We start from the raw sequence: 24277 nt of genomic DNA on the forward strand, positions 1-24277 counted from the left end.
TGTGGTGACAAAGGTTAATAACAGAAAGAAAAGCTGTATAAGCCTCACAACAAAAGACATGGTGTGGAAGGTGCAAAGTGGCTTAAGAGGTAAGAGTTCAAGAAGCACTGGGCACTAGAGAACTGCTCCAGATGGTAGGCTAGTTTTAACCTAAGAAGCAATGTGCTTGTGTAAAGTCCAGCGGGAGCTGAGCAGACAGAGATGAGCGCACAGATGAGGTCTGAAGTATTTTTGCAAGTTCAAGAAACGGAAAACTAGACTCTGAAGGTCTGATGCACAGTCAAGAAAATCGCTGATTGGGAGGGAGATAAAAGCAAAGACATTGTCACTAAGGAGGTGAAGGGTAAGAGATACTTAATGACTGATCACAGAGGATATGAGTAATCAGATAAAAGCTGTTCCAAAGCTAATCACAACATACAGCATATGAAAAAAATACTTCCAAAATGTCAATGGAATGCACCAATTTGATACAAGTCCAGTGTGTTAAAAGTGAGTTCTTCTAGAAATAGTTAAGACAACTTTCTGGTACAGCAAAAAATAAAAAGAAAGAAAAAAATCACAAATGAGCTTCGATCAGATATCCTTCAGTCATCATTTCTACTTTTCTGTTTAAGTAAGACACCTGCAAGTTCAGTGACTGTAGCATTTAAGTCTATTCTGAAAAAACTCGCTGTTGCGTGAGTACCGAATCTCCCATTAACTCATGCTCTTAAAGGTTATTTCAGTAAGTGGGTCAAGATAAACAAAGAAGCTGCTAGTAAGACTCCTAATTTGAACAACGATCTCTCTGCACCAGAGGTAGACATCTGAACTAGACTGTTAATGCCCCTTTTTCTAAAATAAATCCAGGGATGGCATTTTAATTTATATATGAAGCTCACTGCGTATTGCTGGATCATGACCATGACTGATTTTGTTCAAATGCCCAAGCTCTGCAGCCATCAGGAAAGCAGTGATCTTTGATTTCAAACTAAGCAAACCATTTCATATTGAGCTACATTCATGCATACTCAGTGTTTCAATTAGCCTGCGATTTCCTCAACAATATTATTCACTCAAGGATGCTCAGCTGCCAGATGACTTAACTTTTCCTCCCTCCCATATACATGACAATACTTTGCTTAAAGTAGCCATTATGCTTTTAACTTGCTTGCTGAGGCATTGTTACAGCTCCTCATACCTTTTGGCTGATGGAGGAAAATCAATTTCGACAAGCAAGTGCAAGTCTCTAACTTCACACACCAATGTGGACAACTGCAGCTGAAACTGAATTCAGACTAATTCACCATTCCAGTCATCTCACATTTATGCTGGTATTTTTAGGTTTGAACACAGGTGCTTACGTGTTTTGTTTGGTTTTTTTTTGGGGGGGTGGGGTTGTGGGGATTTTTTGGTTTTGTTTTTTATTTTTAACTGGAGAAATGTGACAGAACTTTCTCCAAATGCAAAAGCAGTTTGTCAAATGAAGTTTGCAAAAAACAAGTAAGATTTATGATGACAATGAGAATGTACTTAACATTTTAATTAACCTGCAGCTTAATGCAACACAATGTATTACAGCAGAATGCAAAAATCCTGCCACTGCAGGATCTTCATGCTACAATAATAGTGTTCTTCCTTAAAGGGGAACAATTCTGCCCTTTCTTAGATAATCTAGTTCAAAATACATTTTAGAACAGTAAGTTTGAGGAATTAGTAGGCAAACTACAGTAATCAGGTAGTAATAAATACATAGAAAGCATGTACATTTTCCTAATAGAGACAAGTTTAACACTGAAAATATTCAAAGCAGGTATGAGAGAAATGGAGTGAAGGGGGGGGAGTTACAGTACTGCTTCAAAGATGCACTGTACACATGATGCAGCAGTACAGGACACACTAACAAATGAAGGGAACTGAAAAGGCAGTACTCACCCAAAATATTAAATTGAAAAGGAACATCATGTATTTCAAACAACACAGGCAGCCTCTTGCCATGTTGCACTTCTTAAATTCTAAAAGGAAAACAAAGGATAGATCCAGGTAAAAGACCACGTATTTGCTGCCTTTGGGTGCACTGTATTTGTCACTTTTTACGCCAGTCCCAATGCCGGTCCCAGTTCCGAGCCCAGTGTGGCTCTGTGTACGTGATCCAGTTGTACCATAGAAAGCTCCAGCAGTAAAACCTCGACCAAACTGCCTCCCTGAGGTAGAAGGTTTAGCAAAATCTGAGTCTTTGCTATCCAAAGATGGACTCCGGTGAATTGAAGAATCCTCACTACTTGACTTCTCCATGATCTCTCTTTTCACAGTTGTCAGATTTAATGTATAGCATCTCTCAGCATTAAATGCAGTGCCTTGCAAATGCCATAGTATGATAACAGCTCTCTGTGTTTTGCTTCTTTTTCTCCGTACATAAATCAGATAATCACTGCAGAATTTATTCACTGCATCGTTGCTGGCTTTATTTTTTATAGCGATGTAGTCTGCACTCTGTCTATCTGTAGCATGGGTTTATACATTAATATCCCATGCAAGAGCATACTTATGATTTATCTTGATGAATCAGTTATGCAGAACTTTGATTTTTATTCAGAAGAGCCATAAGCTCTTTCCACTCTTAATCTACAGCCCTCTAATCTATAGGCAGCAGATGGTCCTTGCATCCATTTCCAAAAAGCTTCTGCAGTACACCTGGGAGACTCCTCCAGCCAGAGCACTTTCCTTGCTCTCAGCTTCCCTCTCTGTGTCTGACTCTCTCTCTCTCTCACATGCTGTCTTTTTTCCTTCCACCCATTTGCAGTATCTCATTCAGTAACCAGCTATCAGACAGCACTCGGTGTTTCAGTGCTGCTGCCGTGAAATCATCAGCAACTGCAACCACTGGGCATTTCCCACAGAAATCCCTGACCTAAGTATCGAGTAATAAATCCACCCTCCTGCTTGCCCCTCCCCTTTGCTTTCCATTGGGCCAGTTAGCAGCAGCCTTCTCCCGCAGGGCACGCCTCCATGACATAATATCTTTAATAGGATTAGAATTACTCTTGACTATACAAGTGCACAACAGAAAATCTCTTTAAATGTCAAGTACTGTTTAGCTGTTTATGAGCAAGGACTGTGAGGGACTGATACTCCTTTAATCCAATAAAATACTGGAAAAGTGTGGATTAGATAGGCAGGTGCTAACCTCTCCCTGGCTCATTAAATTAACAGTGACTTACATTTTTTTCTGGCTTAAACAAATGCTACGGGACAAGGAACTGCAATAGATTAGCACCCAGGATAGACTGAAAAAGGCCCATGCCTCAGTTATACATGCACATCAACTCTTGATATAATTAACCACAACCAGAAAAGCAGAGCTGCTGTCTCTTATGGGGTCATTGATCAACTCTTGAAACTCTTGAAATATAAGGATATCTGAACCTGCAGCTATTCACATTCTATGTAACTAGCATGTCAGAGGTCGTTCCCATGTACGGCAATAAGCCATCTTACATCCCAGGTAGTCTGTGCATTAGAAACACTGACTCAAACACGACATTTCTTTCCCAGATAGTAGCACAACATGCTTGCTAGGACTCTGAAACGGAGAAGGCACAACTTGCCACATGTACCTGTGTATATGTGTTCAAATGCCTAGAGGGAAGGAAAAGAAATACTTCAAGTCATGCCTGGTGCTTCCAAATTCATCATTTTGTCATAAGCATAAAAGTTGTGCACTGATGGTGCAAAGAGATACAGCAGATTTAAAATGCAGGTTATTCTTTTTTTTGTAGACTCAAAACCATATTAGGAGACCACTATAAAAGAAATACGGCAATCAGGAAAAGCAAAACTTACGCACAATTTTCAACTGACCCTTTCACATGCACATTATAATGCACTGTTAATTATTTTATCAGGTATCTTTGAGAAAAGATAAGATTTATTTAATCTTAGGCATCTATGTCCAAAAGCCCCTTAAAATTCTGTAATTTTTATGTAACAACATTAGAATCAACACCTTAAAGCAGTGCTGTACCTTTCTTGACAGTTTTTTTTTCTGAGAAAAGATTCCTCCATCATTAAGCGCTTCCTGCCATGAAATACCCAATGTTTGTACATGTTGTATCTTTCTCTCTTCTCTTCTACTCTACAATAATATATTAACAATAGGCAGGGCCACGTCTGTACCAACAGTGTTTGTTCACTTCGCTTTTCAAAAGTAATTTCGGAATCGCCTGCATCAAATGTGTCCATCAGAAAGGCAACTGCAAGACGACCACTCAGCAGTGTGTATGATAGCAGTCGTAAAGGCCACACACAAAATACACAAGTAAAAAAAAGAGAAATTAGCAGTGAAAAAAGTAGAGTGGGGCATTTCTATACAAATCTATGGTGCACAAACTTCAATGTAAGCAGTCATCAAGAACCAACTTTCTTGTAAACGTCTTGGAAGACGTTTGCAGGCCACAGCCAGGTACATGCCTCGGACACTGGAGCACGCAGGGTATTCAAACACAAGGCAAATACCCACATACAGTTTTAGAAGTCTGAAAAAACTCTTCCTGTTTGCAATTCACTTACTGGCAAAGTAAAGGTGTGCCACTGCAACCCTACACTGTAGTTAGAGACTTTCAGCAGGTTTTACTTAATCACACAAAACTGAGCTCTCTTACAAATGATTATAAGAATGTTCAAGCATTTGGAAGCATTTTTTCCTGTTGCACCAATGGGCTTGCCATAAAGTTTACTCTGATGTAGAATAGCCACAGCAAACTAAAAAACAGAAAAAAAGAAAAAAGCTGCGTGCTTGTGAAAACTACTGCAATACAAATATCTGCCTTAATTTCCCTTACCAAGTTTCATGACAATAATAATTAATCTGCCCTTCTCAAAGATAAAAAAACCTGAAATAGAATCACAGAATAGTTAGGGCTGGAAAAGACCTTCAGATCATCTGGTTCCAACCCCCCTGCCATGGGCAGGGACACCTCACACTAAACCATATCACCCAAGGCTCTGTCCAACCTGGCCTTGAACACTGCCAGGGACGGAGCATTCACAACATCCTTGGGCAACCCATTCCAGTGCCTTACCACCCTCACGATAAAGAACTCCTTCCTTATATCTAACCTAAACTTACCCTGTTTAAGTTTAAACCCATTCCCCCTTGTATATAGTATTTTGTAATAAACAAGAAGTCTCCCCAAATTCAGTCAGAGTTTGTAAATAGTGTAAACATTTCTATCAGTGGTTAAAAAAAAAAAAAAAAAGAAAAAAAACGGCAACACAACTCTCCCCTGTCCTTCCAAGCTTTACTTTTCAGGTGCTCATTATCAGACCTTACTGAGGTTTTTTCCAGCTTTCTATTTTTGCCTTCACATACTACAAAAGATTAGTTTTCTTTGCCATTGCCTGTAATGTATCTTCATTAATAGTTCTCCATGACTGGTCTACATCATAGTTTATACTTCAGAACAAACAAGCAGACACATAAGCTGGAGCCTGAAGCCAATAGCCAACTTCAAAATACAAGCCTGAGCATTAAGAAGCAGGGCAAACACAATTCCAGATCAGCATCCCCTCTCACTGTGTACAAAGGAAACATATGACCCTCTTACAGTTATGTTATTGCCACCAGGGAGACTTTACAAGCTTTGGTAACCTTCCGCCACTTGAATTTGCGGCCAAGGAGCAACTTTTACAGATTAGATGTCATTTCCTCCCGCTGGAACTCTAACTCAGTATTTATATAGCTCAGTTAATAAATCACACAGGGCTGCTTACTTGTTGAAAATAATAAGCAGTGAAAAAGCTGTATCCAGTTAATCCAGCTGTATTTTGACTAGCCATTGCACTTAACCCTGCCTCTCATCCAAGACTTCAGTGGTACGTGATGCTACAAGGCCATTCAAGAGCACCTTACAGTGGTCCCACTTGACAGTGTAACCTTAGCACAAGAACAAAAGCGTTTTGCTTCACTACAGATCTCACCTGTAAAGTAATTAGGGTATGAAAAACATTCAGAAGCTCACTCTGTACTTCATTAATCTTTGATTACTGAGTCACAGAATTTTGCATCTGAAAGATGTATCCACATCAGGAAAATAATTTCAGTCCCACACACAAATGCCTGGGACAAGGTAATGAACATCAGTCCATCGCGTCTGAAAGGCTCAGCCAAGTATTAAGGCCAAGAATTTGGGCCACTTTACGATACCAGGTATGAAAATGGATGTCACAATGGGTATAACAGAAAAATGGAAAGGAAGGGTATTAGTAATAAGGACCAAACACATAGGCTGGTTCTCCTACCAAAACTGATTTTCCTTGGTTCCCTTCTGGGAACAGTACACCATAGCCCTCAAAATACAAAGCCAACAATTTAATTTCTTATTGGAAGTCACAAAACAGTTAATATTTTTCTTAGCCCTTAGTTTTATCTCAGCAGAACTTCAGTGCCAGTTATGCCCAGCTACAGTGCTCCTGAACCCCTCTGCTGGTTTCCCTGTTCAGCTGTTTTTGCACAACTGGCTTGTGGAACCATGCTGCAAAACAGAGCAAAACCTGACCAAGTTTATATACATATTTATAGCCATGTATTTATACAGACATAATGCAGATATAAAATGTATTTCAGTAGTATATAAAAATTATACTTATTTTCCCCTTGTAAATGTTCCAAATCATTTTACAAGACATTCCCTTTAAATGATCTTGCTGATCCAGTGAAAGGGAGAAGGACTATAGCATGCAAGAACAGGAAGAAACACTGAAGGCTGAGCAAAAATATCTTAGGCTTTTTATGTTCCCCTATGATTCCTGAACATGAAATATGAAACTCTAAGAGTTTTTAAAAAAAGGAAAAAAAAAATCCAATCACTACAATATACGAGCCATTTTACAACTTATTATATATTTTACCGTGCAATTTCTATTATATAGGACAGTGCTACTGTTACCTTTTTAAATACGGGGGAACTCGAGGACCGAGACATTTGCTGAGAATGAATACGAAATTGCTGGCAGAGAAGCAAACCAAATCTGTGCCTCACATAGCCTCAGCTATATACTAGGTGAGGCCATTCTCAAATTAATTGCTTTCAGAAATCATGAGTTTTAGTAACCCTGCCACATGAGTTTGGAACAATACTGAGCCCTGCAGAGAGCCAGACAAATGCATACACTATCAAGTGTTCAAGGGACATGGTTCTTAAACTCATTCTTTTCTTTTGAATGATACTAACTAAGAACTCAATTACACAAACCTTCCTCAGGGTACACTAATCAGACAAAGAGCCCAGACTGCTAAGTATAAACTCAGTGACTACATCTTTCCAGTCACTGCTCCATACCCTGGAAGGCCATGAGAAGGAGATATGGAACAAGAGTTGCAAAGAATAGCTTGTAACTCTGGCATACAGTCGTATACAGGGGAAAACTCAGATTTAAAAAAAAACACCCCACACAACTGATTTTGGAATAGCTTAAAGCGAAAAGAATGTTCAAAAAACTCGAACTGAAATTAATATCACTTAAGAGATGGAACCATGGAGTTCTCAGACTTTCATGCTCCTGGTTCTGCAAGAAAAAGCCTACACTCGAGCAAGTCAAAATACCTGGAGCTCCCAGGGCTCCCAAGGCTCCAGGATTTGTAACCAAAAATCTGGGTGCTCTTAAGGTTCTAACCCACATGCTGGGGCCTTCCAAACTCTCAGCTTGTATCTTGTAAATCCAAAGCATTCCGCCCATCATGGGATTGGACAGAAACATGATAGGTTTCATGGACAACTTTGTATGGTAGATGAGTTTTTCAGAGCCAAATATCCCAAGCTATATTTCACCTCTGACACATTCACTTTCCAACAGGAAAAGTCTTCCACTAGAAACCAACAGAGCTACCATAACTTCAGTTTTGGAGTCCCCAATCACTGATCATAGCTTCCTGTGTTATTTAAAGTGTATATGAATACCTTGCTTGTTATAAATACTAGAAAGAATCGCAATTTTTAGAGAAGAGAAAAACTAGTAGTTTCCCTACTAGTGTGAATAACAGCCATTTCTAACAGTTTGAGAAAATCACCATTTGTTTGAGCATTTGATGGACAGAGATGATAGAGGGGTAGAATGGATTCATTAAGAAACAGACTTACTGCTGGTGCCTGAGATCTGATTAGTATTCTCTTCTGATGTTTTGTGACAGAAGACAGAGACTAGCTCATGCTCTTCTCTCTTTACCATGTCGTAGGCCTAAGAGCATCCAGTGGGCATCATCTGACCCTCAGTTCCGCCTGCAGAAGAAAGCCGCCTCCAGACACCATGTAAAAGGACCTTGCTCAGGTAAATGTCCATATAACTTAAGTTGGAACTAAAAAAGAGACACTCAGATAGGTCTTAGGGCCCGAGCTCCACATTCTGGGACTCTACTTAGCATTGGCATGACTGAAGAAATAGAGGCCTGGCAGAGAGACAGGAGTGGGACAGCACTCCAGGATGCAGGAAACACATGATGGAGCACTCCTGAGATGTATGGGGAAAAGATCTGTTCTTACAGACATGGGAATTTAGTGTCTAGCCACCTCGACCCAAAACACACCTTAACCAGTCCTGAATTCTCACAGAAAAGTTATCTTTCTTGAAATGGTTACTGTAAAAGAAATGAATTAATCTGTTTCCTCTGACACAATGGCACTAGTCTAACAGGTCACAGTAACCTCTGATGAGTAATGCTCCTTGCCCTTCCAAGGCAAAGAGGTTAAAAAAAAGAAGTAAAATCTCTTTTAATAGCTTCAATTCTTACTAGTTTATGCTTACATGTACCAATAAGAACAGTTTATCCTTCCAGTATGGGCCCTCACTGAATGGATTATCAAGAAAAAAAGATCCTGTTTTATGTAAGACTTCCCAATGCCAGTCATTTAGTTCCTGGGATTTCTATTAAAAATCATTTGCAGTGCCTGTGTGGCTAAGACTTCTCATTTAGGATTACACACTACAGATAGAATGAGATTCTGTCTCAGAACTGTACAAAGGAATTAGTTATAAACTGTATCAGGGACCTTAACCCGCTGTAATCAGATGCTGATGACTACATGATATGCTAATGCACAAGAGACATGGAAAATGAGGGTCAAAGTGCAGTATTGGGCCTTAAAGCTAAAAAATTGTGATTATATCACACCTTTATACCACTTGTACTTCAGGGGCCTTAAAACTGAGCAGAAAGAATGCCTCAGTTTCCAAAGCAACAGGAAAATGTAACTTTATAAAAAAGAGAAATCCTATGACATTTTCAACCTTAAAAACTAAAATCCAGAAATCTGAAAAGCCCTAGAAGTCAGAGACATTTTGTGCTTGGCATTGTATATATGGAGATCAAGTTATACCACACAACGGACTACAATCCAGGCAGAAAACAAGACATCAATAGCTGGCTTAGAATAGAATAACTATATTGGACATTTTTTAAGAGTCCAAGAACTACCTTACCATTTCTCCCACTAGCAGGTGGGAGAAAATAGAAAATATGAGGGGCAAGAGAACAGAATGTGCCCAAATAGATGTTTCTATCAATACCTTACCTTTATGAAAGTAAGTCATTCATATTCATCAGACCTTTTTTCTTCATTCCTATTCTGTTTTTCTATTTCAGATCCAAAACATAGTCTCTGAAAAGTTCAACATTTCAGAGCCTAACAGGAAAACCGTTGTAGCTTTAATTTGTACCTGTAGAAGGAAAGGGAGTTTTCTCACTACAGCAGCATGAGGTTAACATTTGTTACCTGTAAAATCGTCAATAAGCCCATCTTCAAGTCATAGACTCCTTGTAAAGTGGCTAACGTAAGCCAAACTAATCCTTAGCAATCAATGATGAAAATAAATGTGCAGTACCAACTGCTGTCCCCTCCCAATACATGAAAAAAAGAATATCCAGAGAAGTGCTTTTTACTGCACGCACAGAGAAAACAAAAAATCAAGTGAGTAGAAAGCTGTTAACCATGGTCAGGAAGGCAGCAACATCATATCCCTGATAGCCCCATGGGATGAAATGTCACAAATCAGATATTCAAAAGCACACTTTAAGAATTAAAAACTAAAAAAAAAAGAGAGCAGGGGTGAGGAAGTGCAAAGGGCTCTTATTTATCACCTATATTTTGCAGAGGTAAGGTACATGATCTGAGTGTTTCTCTTCCACTTGTACTTTAAATGACAATTTAGATTTTTATGTCTTCCATATTGACTACAAATTAAAGAAAGTTAGCAAACAGCAGAAGGCTTTTGCCTATCATGCAAGATGGCATCCCTTCTTCTCAGATGGTGTAGAAAGACTTCACCAATGCAAGAGCTCTTCTAACCATATCCAGTGTGTACCAGTCAGTCCCTTGAACGAAATCAGATGGATATTCTGTGACCTCTGTTCTAAAGAGGCTGTTTTTCATCAGCAGTCTGCTGTTCTGAATTAACTGACAGCTGGTGTCTATGTATTAGCAGAACTATAAAACTTTAAAAATAAAAAAAAACACCAAACAAAAAAACCCACAAAAAAACCCATACAACTCCAAAAAAAAAAACCCCAAAATGCAAATAAATTTTTAAAAAACCCTTTAAAATGGCTCTATGAGAAGAAAGAACCAAGAGAATGATGTGAGCATCCATTTTTGAAAGGCAGCATACATCTCTGAAACCTGCTCAGTTATGTCATGAAAGAACACTTCTAGGCACATTCCTTTCACAATTGAGTGAATTCCTTCATTGCTAAAATATTCATTTTTTGGCACTTGAGCATAAACAGGTGTGACTCCATGAATGAGGACATTTAAAACCATTATGTCAGACCTGGCAGAAACCCAAAGGCCTACAATGAACAGCAAACTTACACCATTCTTTTTGGCTCCCTTCTTCATTAACTCACCACCAGCCCAGCCTCCAACTGAAGACATCATTGAAAGAGACAGCCTGATTGTCTTACTGGAGAGCCAACACCTCAGAGAAGTGAGAGCTACCAAACAGCTCTTTACCAGGAGCATTTCCAAGCAAAACTTACTTAATCCCAGATTCCACCTCCGGGTGAAAAATAAACAGCTTTCATAAAGGAGATTCAAACTGCCAAATGGATTAAGTACCTGCCCAGAGTCAGTAGCATTACAGCTGACCAACGTCAGCAGAGTAGGTTGAGTTCAAGCCACAGCACAAGGTTTTCTTCCACTGAGCCCCCAGCATGACCCAGGGCAGAAATGTCTGGAAGCAAGGGTGGGACCTAGGCTCTACAGCCATTCAGTCCCCAGCCTGCTCCTGACCCCCCCTAAGGTCTACCAACTGTGGCAACAAACATTGCCTAACAATTTCCCACACATACCTCCTTTTATCTTTCAAGGGAGACATTCCTGAGCTCCTGAGAAACAGTTTTTCAACGATTCAAGAGAAGTCAAACCTACCTGAAGTGCCATTAACAGCACTTCTCAAGTTCTGATCATACCACTGCCTAACAGCCACATTTTATCCTGCTGGTTTGGGCTGGACTATTTCTACGGCTTCTAACAAACTTCCACATCTAGCCAAAGAAAAGTCTACAGGCTCCTTCCTGTCTTGAAGCTCTTTGGATTTCTAAAAGCAATCCTATCGGAGCATCTACTCTTCCAATAAAGCTTATCAATCCTCACTTCTTGCATGTTGTATAGTAACAACGTGGAACATGATTAACTTCAACATTTAAAATAGGATGTGCCTGTAACATAACAGTCATGCAATTAATGCTTTTTGCTTTGCCAACAACAACATAATCAGATATAAATCCCAAGAGGAGGGAGATATGTTAGCCACCTTGCTCATCTCACAGGAATGAGGCTAAATGGTTCTCATCTATTCTTCATGAGATACAAGAACATGTGTAAAAATGAAACTAAGGTAAATCTCTTACTATAATCCAGCAGGTTTATGTAATGGTGCTGCTATTCATGAGCTCTGTGTTCAGTGTCATCTGCTATTACAAGGGTGTGAGAGATTTAAAATTACAAAAGAAGAAAGGAAAGGAAAAAGAATCAGAGTACATCTTGACATGACCCTGTCTGTCAAGTCACAAAAACCCATGCAGCAGTTCAAATACCTCATTTACAGTGGAAGCTACTTAACCTTCTACAGTATATTAATAAGTTTTTGTAAAGGCAGAAGCGTAACAGCAAAACATAGTTTTATGACCTTATCTGCATTAAGGAGGACTCATTTACACTTGGTAAGAATCTTGCATGCTAGCAGCAATACCAGGCATTCAGAGCCTAATATGGGGTGTAAAGAATGGATGCAAGCATGTTTGACTCTTTCCCAAAAGCCAAGCCCACATTCACTTGAGTTTTGAAAAAGTTTATTCATACCATCAGTGTCTCTTGGAGATGAGAAAACCAAGATACTCTTGATCAGCAGCCAGAAACTAAGAACCTGGCAAAAATTCTTCATAGTGGTATCTGACAAGAGAGACAAAAAAGTGTTTTTTGGAGGGGAAAACTACTTGTGTCGTTCAATCTGCTCTGATCTCCTTAAGCATGCAATAAGTATGAGGTAGTTACAGTATGTAGTATCAATTGGCCTCTAGAAGCAGCACTTTGTTAATTCATCACAGGCAGATACTTTCCATTTACAAATTAATTGGGATGCTGGCATTTCATTTCAGAAGCAACCAACATGATGCTTCGTGCTATCCTCTGCAGATTGGTTCAGAAGAATCTACCAAATACATGGCCGTAAGTACTTAGTAAATGGTGTATAAAAGGATGGGTTTTTAAACAACATGAATCAAACTAAAGGCTTACAAAATGCAATACCAAGTAAGGGTAGATAGTGCTAGCTTTGGTCCAAATATGTCTTGCAGGATTCAAATTTGATGCCCGTAGCAATGATATGCATATGATCTTCCTCTGTTCTCTTCTAAATGTCTTAAAATCTGGACTAATTTCAAACCTAACTTAATTCTACTGAAACGGCTTTCCAGACTTCTTCCCTCCAGAAGAACAAGTTAATAGTAAATTTGCAGTAACACAACCTACGTGGTAAAGTTGTGTTTGCTTTTGTTGTTGTTTCAACCCTCTAATCTCAGATCTAGACACGTTTGGGCACCCTGCTTTCTGGATTTTATCCAGCCTATAGGTTCTCCTTCTGTGAGCATATTTTTCCAATATCCTCATTTCTTCTGTCACACTAGTCCCCCTTTCGCCAAGCATCTGGCCAGAAGAAACATAAAATTCTCTCAGGCCACCCAGACACTTTTCAGAAGAGTTTTATAAACTCATCATCCTGTTCCATATCTGAAACCCAACTTTTCTCCCCCACCTCCTTCTGTGCCATTGATTTTATTACAGGACACTTCTGTATAGTACTTCTAAACAAAAATAGTGTTTCTATTCCAACAGCATGGAAAGTGTTATATTAAATGGTTATAGTAATGGGGTTACTACCTTCTACTGCAAGCTGAAGCAAGATAATTTGGCAGATACAATAATGAAAAGACTCTGTATGTCTCTTTTGAAGAAATGCTATACTCAGATACACAGCTTTAAAGATTATTACAAGCAACTCCTGTTGCATAAATCACACTCTAAAATCCCATGTTTCTTGCATTCCAACGATTGCTAAATTAAGTCACCTCAGTTCCCCATGTTTTCTTTTTTTAAATCAACTTGAATGCCTTCTGCCCTTTACACTGAAAACAAAGGTTCAGAAATTTTAACTACTGTGAGCAATCTGGCCTGAGAATGAAAATAAAGAAGAAAACTCTCCTCGCTCCCTAACAGCTGTACCACTGGAACTCTGCAGATTTGAAGGAAACAAAAAGCAATAAGCGATTCATCAACAGACTCAGAAGTTATGGATCTCTAAACATACAAAGCAAACAGAGCTGATGAGCTGGAAGGTGCAGTTTCTCTTTCTACAAAGAGTATTTTTCAAAACAGAATGATGCTTTGCCCTTGCCCTGTAATTTGATGCCAGGTTTATGTATTATGCTGCAAAAAAAGACTGAGAAAGTGTCTTCATCATTTCAAAGATTGTTCCAGTTTAGTGCCTCCCAAAGACTGCCTATCGCTATTCTGTAGCACTTTTAGGTCCATTTATATAGGTATCTCAGTTTTGTCCCTACCTAACAGATCTGCTATGTTTATACAGTCTCTCCCATATACCGATGATCTCTGAGTCTGAAAGACTAAATCATTACCAAGCTGTAGGTGGGAAGGGGGGAGTAATGAACTCTTTCCTATGAATTGTTCCCTAACAAATTGTTCCCAGGCACCAGAGCCTTCAAAATGTCTATCACAGAACTATCTTCATACATTTTAAACATCCTTCATAATTAAGGTCCAGTTATTTTTATTCTAATATAAAGAACAAATAATGAAGAGCCAAAGACTCCAGAACAGATTTCTAAACAGTGTCCTGCATTCTCAAGTAGTTAAAAAAAACACAGACTACTTAAGGCCTGACATGGTACACTAGTAGGTTACTGCTGCAAAGTTCTGTCAACCAGATTCCCTCTCAGATGTCATAGGCTGGTCACCAGCAGTTCTTATGCATAATCTGTAAACCACATTTTTAAAGCAACCAGGGACCTTTCGAAATGAAAAGTCAAAACACACTATTGATGCAAATTTCTCAATACTAGGAAATCTTAAACCATTGACTTCTATTATGGAAGAGAAAAGATACATGCTTAGGGACAGAATTCCAAATGAAGATACCCTCAGGAGATGGCACATGCTATTTTGAAATAAAACTTTCAGCTCATAATGTTAATATCAGGGATTTAGGAAGACACTATGGTCAGGATAGATGTCCTGCCTAACAGCTAGAAGACTCATTTTCCAGAAAGCTAAGCAATGTCTTCCAATAACTAAAAGGCAGTTACAGATGATGGTGGTACATTGTTCAGAAGGATGCGTGTTGACAGGAAAACCAATAGAAATAAGTTCCTCAAGGGAAAATTTGTTCTGAATATAACGGGGGAAAAAAAGCCTTTGGTAGGAGAAGAATTAAACGCTGGAATAGATTGTTTAGAAAGATGGCAGAATCTCCCTCACTACAGCTTTCCTACAATACTGTTTCCTTTTTATAGCCCCAGTGAGGAAGAGAGTCCATGAAACTTGACACAAACCCAATCATTAGAGAACAGGGGAGGGAGAATAAAGGGTAGGAGAAGAACAAGGAACAAAAATCCTTTTGCTCACTCAAACCATAGTCGAAGGCATCTCAGATGCTACTGTAATAAGAGTGAATAAAACATTCTGGACAGCAGTCTGACTTTAGCAGCTCTTGTTCCCTTAAGTGCTAAAAGAGCATATGAACAATGTTTATTGGTCTGATTAATAAAACTTTTCATTAAAATACCGAGTAAACGACTACTTCAATGGAAAATGGCAATTTACCAAGCAAAACGGTGCTACATCTGGCCACATCCCCAAATGACTGCTTTACTGTTAGAGTCCTTAACTGTTAGGGTCTTGTCATTGGGCTGAGCCCACCCAGATGTTTCATTCTGTAACAGACATACATGGTGCGTTATTTTCCTTGGGATTTTACAGGATTATTATTCACATTGTCTCTAACTTCCTCGTCACAAGCTTTTCAAATGGCAAGCATAAGCATACGAAAACACCTCCTCTGCAGTGTTTTGTTGTATCTTTTACCATGTTATACTATAAAGAAGATAAAATATGAAGAAAACAAACAAATATGGGTTTGTTCCTTGGGTGCTAATAATGCTGAAGAGCTGTTTGGAGGGAACTCCTGAAAGAACTGAAATCTTTTAAACCTTCAAACTTCCAGTATTCACATGACTATAAAACACGATTAATTTTGATTATCAAGTTAAAGAATCCTATGCACATACCTTTACAGTGTTGTACATTTCTTTTGTTCCTACAAAATCAAACAGATTTTCAAACCCTGACAGGATTTATCTTTTCAAGGCTAATCTGGGTGGCCGTGCAGGTTGACAACAGCTTCTTCCCACAGCAAGTAAACATATTCTATGTTAAACTAGCAAAGGAAAAACAACTCACTACAGTTCAAAATAAAACCCCATGGTATAGTCCTTATAGAATTAAAAATAAAAATGAGCAATTCTTCTGTTGCTAATAAGATCAGGTCTCCTGAGATGTTTAGAAGTCTCATTTCAGCATATAAGTGCACACTCAAAGCTGTTACAAGAGTCAGAGAAGGGGATGAACGTGCAGAGAGTTAGCTGAGCTTCCTTTTCAAGCTCTAAAAGAAATATAGCCAGTGATAACCCTAAGCCATTCAGTGGTCAATTCTAGTTTATCCTGGTGGCCTCTGAATAAAAAACAACCAAACAAAAAAAATCTCTTTGCTATAAAGGAATTTGCAACATGGCAACAGCAACGGCTTCTCGCCACTCCTTCCCCAAATCACTCTGGATTTCTATAGAAATAAGATTTATGCAACCAGACTATCAACTTCAGTGAAATCTGAGGGAAGGGAAAGGAGCAGGCACAGCGCCATGAGCCCTGGAAACTCAACACATAGCAGCATGTGTTTGGGGTATCAATAGCAGCAGGATGGAACAGTCTGTAAAACTGACCCGGAGCCTGTGTGAAGAACAGGCAGGCACATTACCCTGGGCTTCCAGTCTGCGTGCTGTGTTCTTATCCTACATGGCCCTGTGAGAGGGATGTAGGGGAGATCTTGGAGTCTGGGTGGGTGGAATGTGGAGAACGCATGAGAAATCTTTAGTGAGGTCAACAATACAAGTCCAAAAGAAAATCAAAACTCAATTGTTCTGCTTTTGGCAGAATTTTGAATGACAGAGGAATTGGAGCTGGATGGTCAGAGCTTCACCCCTACAGCAAGCAGAGTAACCTCAAGTACATACCACCAACAGTAACAGAAAGTGAATATTCACAAGTCAGGTCTTGGTAGCTTGACAGCTGCGCTCATGAACCTTGGGTATGCGCAAAATGGCCCTAGCTCTCTTTTCCAGTGCAGAGCATTCTACAAGGAAATTTATGGACTCCCATCATAAAGGGGCCATGACTTGACTCGGCAGCAGAATATTCATGTATCAATGATCATCATTTTTATTTTATGCCTACCAAGATTAAGTAAATATGATTTTCTTTTTTGCACACAACTGAACCTGATTCTTATGACCAGGCACAGGTGTTCCTGGAATCATAATAGCAAGCAGGATAAATTACATGCCTTATATGAGAGCCAGGCCTCTGAAGCTAAGACAGCTAAAGACATTAGAGGGAGTTTGATTGACGTTGTCAGCTGAGCAGCAGTCAACACAAATGCAATAATCAAAGCAGCAAGGCTAAGAGGAGACTCTATGGAAGCTCACTTTAAAGGCTGCCCTCATGTAATCATTGGAAAAAGGATCTGAAAATGCTCAAAAGTTTTCATCATTCCACACACAGCTTTTGCAGCTTTCAGGCAATGCTCAACAACATTCACAGCAGGTTTTGGTTGGGTTTTTTTTTTCGTTTGGTTGGTTTTATTGGTTGGTTGGGGTTTTTTTTTACTAAAACTGTTACATTCTACAAATGCACAAACCCAGGCAAGAAAACAAAGCAAGACACTACACCTTAACAGCACTGAGTCATCCAGTACATAAGAAAAATACTAAGATAAAACTGAAGACAGAAAGTACAAGGGATAGTACAAGCTATTTTATATATAATGCTAAAGTCATACTATGATCCAGTTGTATATACGTATTTCTATAATTCAACCTTGTTTGTGACAGAGTGTGCATGTGAAAAAACAGACCACCTTCACTCATTTCTCTGCCTTCCGTGTTCCCTGCAATATATACAGTACTGAGAAATCTTTCCTGATCTAGTGTAAATAGCAGCAATAGAAAGTATTTAAAAGCTCAGCCAAGGTAGAGCTTTATCTTTAGGCTTTAAGCATACATATGAGAAGGTCTTCCTCCTTTTTTGCATGTATTTACCTCTTCCTGGCTTAGTAAAATCTCAGCCTTCTGAACTGACTAAATTCCTACAGCTGGCTTGCTCCTGTCTGCCCTTTACTTTCATCCCTTTTGTGCTGCTTTCCCTCGGGCATAATGACAGTGTTTGCATCCTACATCTTTGCCTTTTTTTTTTCCTCTTGTATGTATTTGCATTTCCGGGAAATTCTAGGTCTGAATTCCCATCTGTTTTCTCTCACCCGGCCTGTTTGTGGAAGCTTTTCTCTCTGTTGCTCTGCTTAGCATCTCTTTCCACCTTTAAGACTTGCACATCAGCTTTTCCTCATTGCATGCTGATGATCCTGTCTGCAACTTACCTGCCTTCAGTTTCCCTGACACTAGGGTAAAAATAGGAGACTTTGGTCAAATGTCTCCTCCTCCATGTGTCAGCCACTTCAATAAGCTGCTTTTCACTTTGCTTAGCTATTGCTTGATGGCCAAGATTAATGCTTTTCTGGTACCTGGCACAGACCAATGACTCCAGTGCCAACAGAAAATAGTAACTAAAGTAGAAGAGCAAGGGACCAACAAAAATGATCTAGTCCAGCTGCCTGACTACTTCAGGGCTGACCAAAAGTTAAAGCAAATTATTAAGGGCATTGTCCAAATGATTCTTAAACGCTGACAGGCCTGGGACACCAGCTGCCACTCTAGAAAGCTTGTTCCAGTGTTTGACCACCCTCCAAGTAAAGAAATGTTTCCTAATGTCAAGTCTGAACCTCCCCTGACACAGATCTGAACCATGCCCATGCATCCTGTCACTGGGTACCACGGAGATGAGACCAGAACCACTTCCCTTCCTCAGGAAGCTCTAAAGGGCATTGAGGTTGCCCCTCAGCCTCCTTTTCCTCATACTAGACAAACCCAGAGTCCTCAGTTGCTACACACAGGACATGCCTTCCAGCCATTCCACCAGTTTTAGTGCCCTCCTCTGGACACATTCAAAGCCCTTCACATGCTTCTTAAGTCATGGGGCCCAGAACTGCATACAATATTCTTAAGTGAGGCTGTACCAATGCTAAATATAGTGGAATGATCACCTCTTTTGACTGGCTGGTTATGCTGTGTTTGATGCACTCCAGGATGTGGTTTGCCCTCTTGTCTGCCAGGGCACACTGCTGCCTCATATTGATTGAGCCTGCTGTCAACCCAGCACCCACAGGTCCCTCCGCAGGACTACTTGCCAGCAAAAAGTTACTTTTCCCAGGGATTTGTTCCTTATGAGATGTCTTTAACAACTATTTACTCTTCAGTGAAACACTGCATTATCAACACACTTGCTACAATATCTCATGCCCTGCATGCTGCAGACCAAGGCAAATCAAATGTGTTAATTTTCAATTCCACCCAGCCTTCTTTTTTTTTGAGGGGGGGAGCCTTGCACTTGCAGTGTCTTGGAAAAGAAACAGAGAGGGGAAGTATCCTCCTGCATATTTAAGAACAACAGAAGACTCAGCACAGGGAGGTGAACACGGATTGTGGGTGGAGGTTGAAAACTTCTCAAGGTACTGAGAGGAGACTAGGGAAAACTAAGAATTCTACTTTAAGTTACCATTCTCCTAACAGCTTTCAAACCAGGGGGACCTGCACACCAAGTCTGCGGAGAACAAGGTCTTTGTACTGCTCTGTATATAGACGTTTACTCAACATCATTATTTCATCACTAACACTGCAGTCTCTTTCTCGGTTGCAGGATTTTGACTACTTAAAGCCACTGCAAATCCAAACTCCTATGTTGCTCCGATCTCCTCACTTACCCTGCAGCACCCCGCCCTTCCCAGGTAATAGCATTCGAATCTGTTGGGTAAGACACTTCAAGAAGCTGAACTCACCACAGACTACCGCTATGAATAAAGCACCATCAGTACGGCCAGGGCAGCTCCTCAAGGTACTTGCAGTCAGAGGAAAGCATGCTTAAAGGAAAAGCAGGGCAGGGCTGGATCACAGCAATCCCAATTTAAGGTCAGCTTCAAAAGCAGTGTATTCAAAAGATATATACACAGCATATATATATATATATCTCCATTCTTGAAGATGTACCCTGAGCATATTCTTGTACAGCCGGACATGCCTATTATCCCATTTCATGGATAGCGAAGAGATGCCAAGTCAACTGCCAAAGCTCACACCCGAAACCTCTGGCAGGAGCAGGATGCTGAATCTAGGCTTGTCATTATTCAAGAAGTGCTGCCTCCAACAACTGCACCCTGTCACTTGAAGCTGTCTCTGCAGCAAAGAGCTGGAATCATTAAGACACAAAGGAAGTGCTGTTTTAAAGATGGGAAACAAATACCCATATGAGAAAAGTTCATTTCCCAAACTCAGCTGCAGTCATTTTTAACCACTGGCAAAAACCACAGTTGACAGAATCACAGGCAAAAATTACTTTGGAACTATAGAAACTGGTTCCCACAGAACAGTCCTTGCCCAATATAGGATCCTGAAATAAAGAGTAACTATTTTTTCTTTTTTTATTAACCCCCTAAGTCCCTTTTTTCTGATGAGGAAAGAAAAAAACAGTTTAACAGCCAACTGATGATTGTCAGAATACATTCTGAGACTTTGGGGGGTTTGCTGCTTTACTCTTGAGAAGACAACTTTTGGCAAAAGCAAAAGCAGCACACGATGAATAATTTCCTATGAAGGTCACAGAGAAGAATGAAGAGACTACAAATGCTTGTTTATCAAGTCATTCTATGCCTCATAAGGTATTTGGTTTGGGGATTTTATATGTCTATATCTGATAAGAAAAGGACAGGTTCTCTCCTTTAGCTTAAATAAAAATAACGGTACAGTGAAAGTATCTCAATACCAACAGACCCTCTGAACTTCCACCTCTTAGAAATATAGCAAGCTTTTACATTCTCACTGTCACCTTTGTCAGCTTCTGATGATTCCCATGCTGCTCTATCTATAGTATAGGAGACAGTGCTTTACCAGAGGCTTTAGATGCTATAAGGAAGCAGGTTATGTAGAAAGCATCTATTTCCAGCACAGGAATGCAGCCTGTAACTATCCCATGACAGGAACCTCTGCTCAAATAGAAAGTGTATGACCAAGCGTATCTAACGCCAGAAGCACTGCATCCTTAGATACCAGTGGGAAATGGGCAAGGCGAGAAGGGGGGGTGGGAGTGGGGGAAATGAATAAGCACTTAAGTCTCAAAGAGGAAAGGAAACAGTAAGGCAGATCCTTATGTTTTATAAGGGAGGCCGGAAAGGACTTCACAGCCTTAGACTGAAAGACTCCTTATATAAAATGCCAGAAAAAAGTCATAGAGAAAAAAATTAGAAAGAAGAGGAAGAAGAAGGAAAAAAAAAAAAAAAGGAGCAAAAAACAGGAAAAGGAAGGAAAAAAAGAAGAAAAAAGGAAATATTAGAAAAAATTAAAAAGTAAAAAGAGGATGAAAAAGGAAAAAATATAAAAAAGAAAATATAGGAGAAAAAAGAAATAAGACAAAAAATTTTAAAAAATAGGCAAAAAAAGAAAAAATAAACATGAAAAAGGAAAAAGAAGAAATAAATTCACTTTCTCCACACACTGTTCCTCATGTGGGTGCTAGAACACAGGTCCTGGTGAACACCACATGAAAAGTGGTAACTATTTAAGGAAATAATTAACAATTATAGGTTGCTCCCCTTACAGAAGGAGCAAGTAATCATGAAATTACTCTGAGGCAGCAGAAGCGTTCAACAGGTTGGTCTTAGATACTAAAGGAAAATAGGGAGGAACACATAACATTATTAGGAAGTTATATGAATCAACCTCATGAACAAAGAAGGGACATTCAAAACAACATCACTTTACACTTTATCCTCATGCACAATGACATTTTGGGCAAAATGTTCCCTAAAACAAAACAACAACAACAAAAAGGTACTTACAATGTTATTATACAGTTGAAGAGAAAACATTACAAGTGAAGAAAAGCCAACCATTTCATAGATACCAGAATCAATCCCAACTGCAGTGATGAAAATACCAACAAATTTATTCATAACTATATTTATAAAATGTGACTTGTCTTTAACAGGGGCTAAATACCAGGAACATGTTCCTTCATGTCTACTTTCCACGTTAACATGGTGGTTTGTCAAATACTGTACAGGAGGAGTTTCTAAAGCTCACCAGAATCATGTGCAAAACCCAGGTTCTTATACTGAAAGCCCTCAGAAATACCAGTGGCACAGATCAACAACAAACAAGAACATAAATAGGAAATTCTTTCCTGTCAGGGTGGTGAGACACTGGAATCGGTTGCCCAGGGAGGTTGTGAGTGCTCCATCACTGGCGGTGTTCAAGGCCAGGTTGGATGAAGCCTTGTGTTGGATAGTTTAGTGAGAGGTGTCCCTGTCCATGGCAGAGGGGTTGGAACTAGATGATCTTGAGGTCCTTTCCAACCCTAACTATTCTATGATTCTATGATTCTATAAATATGAAAAATGCATAGAGCACAGATATACAACAAGGCCAGAGGAGAAGGTGGCTAAAATAAAAACCACAGATACCCAAGTCACCACTGAAACTTGATAGTAGAGACAAACTTATCTTTAAGGGAAGGTGAGCTTCCTCCAAGAAAGAACTCACTCCTTACAGGAGTACAGGTGAGACCCAGCTGCCTTTTTAAATATCCCACTGCACAGCTAATAGCTGCAAAGCCCAATGGCAAAGCAACCAATACAGAGAACCGCTTAGCAAACAGCAATGGAATAGGCACCATCAGTGAAAGGGGCAGAGATGAGTGCTATGAATCTAGAACTGCCTGCCTACAGACCATGATAGCAGCACAACACGTTATGGAAGAGCTGAGTGGGATTAATGTTTGTTTTTTAAAAGCATGAGAAATAATAAGCTGAGATCCACATTAAAAGGATGTTCCAATTGCTAATTCACCCCCTAAACACTGAGAACCATCATCAGTCCACTGCTGGTCCATTCATACAATTACAGGTTTGCTTTCTCTGAAAATAAAAGCGGCTTCCACACTCCAGGAGCACAACCAGCTTGCTCTAGGGAGAAAGCAGTAGCGTGTACAACCTAATCACGTAACATGTGAGGATACAGGACCTGCAACAGAGAAAGCCAGGACTGCAAAACAGGAATATTGTTCTGCAAGTCCAGACAGTCAACTTCAACATTTACCACAGAGGTTTTTTTGCAATACATAGCAAAACTCCTCACATAGTTATGTTCCTACTAATCATGTTCCTTCTTTCTTAGTTGTGTTACTTGAGACCAAGGTTGCTCTGCAGGCAGAATGGCCAAGCACTTACAATTACAGTGGGACCTGCACTGTGAACATGGGCTGTGATTTAGCACCAAGTGTCCTAAAAAATACAGGGTCTGAAACTGGGCAGCCAGTTGTGTCTAACTCCCATGCATGACAGTGGAGAAAAGGCAATCCTCCCCTTTCCATCAAATGAGTGCTCTGAAAAATAAGTCCTAAAATTTTATGAAGCATTGCAATGTCATCACAATAATGTCATTACAGGCTGCCTTCAAATCAGAGTTAAATTAGCATGCACAAATTACAACTGAACAATGAGTAAAAAGCAAAAATAGGTGCTCCTTGGCTATATGGTACAGCACATTCCCCTTGAAGACAATGAGATACCATCTTGGGGAATGGAAAAGTGGCATCACACTGAATGCACATAAGGCAACTAAACAAAAGTCATGTACCTTAATCCCACTGCTCCCCTAACTTTCACAGAATCAGACTCACAGCCAAGTAGGGCTCAACAATTCATTTAGTATACTCTTCTTTCCAAAAGCAGTATCAACAGATACAGACATCTGCTCAGCAGGAAGCTGTGTCCCAGTTCCAGTTCTGCCAGATGCTGCATGCCACACTCACAGCTGGGGAATGGTAGAGATGTACTGTAACTGCTCCCCAAGAGACCAGCAGAGGAAGAAACACACTGCCTCTCACAGCTCTGTGGGAAATATCTCATGTCTGCCAGACCTCACAGAAACTGCAGAAAGATCTACTCACTATCCAGGGCTATACTCTGTCTGTGTAGCTCGCACAATCCATGCTCCTACAAGCCCCCAAGGCTGGAGGTTCTTTACCTTCTTCACTGTGCCAAGGCTGTGTTTTCCCACAGTGTTAAAACCGCTCCCTTTGAATTTTACTTCTTATCACTGCTTAACTTCTGCAACCTCAGTAATGTTCTTTCAGTTCCTTCCTTAGCATGTAAAACCAGTGTAGTTTATTCCTATTACAGGTTTTATTATATTTTCTTTTAACACCTTCTCATGTGAAAACAATACTGTTGTGTTTGTACAAAGTCTGTTTGTAGCCTAGCCCTCCCTTGTAGTCTGTTCTGAAACACATGC

General features: G+C 39.8%; 1 protein-coding gene across 7 annotated transcripts in view; it reads right to left on the minus strand.

Moving 5' to 3' along the window:
• The window catches only part of TSPAN9 (tetraspanin 9), a 164302-nt gene that overhangs the window by 94013 nt on the left and 46012 nt on the right, over window positions 1–24277 (minus strand). For 4 of the 7 annotated variants that reach the window (XM_065674908.1, XM_065674875.1, XM_065674894.1 and 1 more), the window contains one exon: window positions 1918–1997. The exons of 1 other annotated variant lie outside the window; for it this stretch is intronic. In XM_065674908.1, the coding sequence (XP_065530980.1) occupies window positions 1918–1980 (63 nt within the window). In that variant the 5' untranslated portion in view covers window positions 1981–1997. Of the gene's footprint in view, window positions 1–1917; window positions 2293–9548; window positions 9694–24277 lie in introns of those variants that run through there. 2 more of the 7 variants (XM_065674864.1, XM_065674855.1) reach the window with 2 other exon arrangements.

Source organism: Lathamus discolor, chromosome 1, assembly GCF_037157495.1.
Source record: "Lathamus discolor isolate bLatDis1 chromosome 1, bLatDis1.hap1, whole genome shotgun sequence".
Classification (NCBI taxonomy): Eukaryota; Metazoa; Chordata; class Aves; order Psittaciformes; family Psittacidae; genus Lathamus; species Lathamus discolor.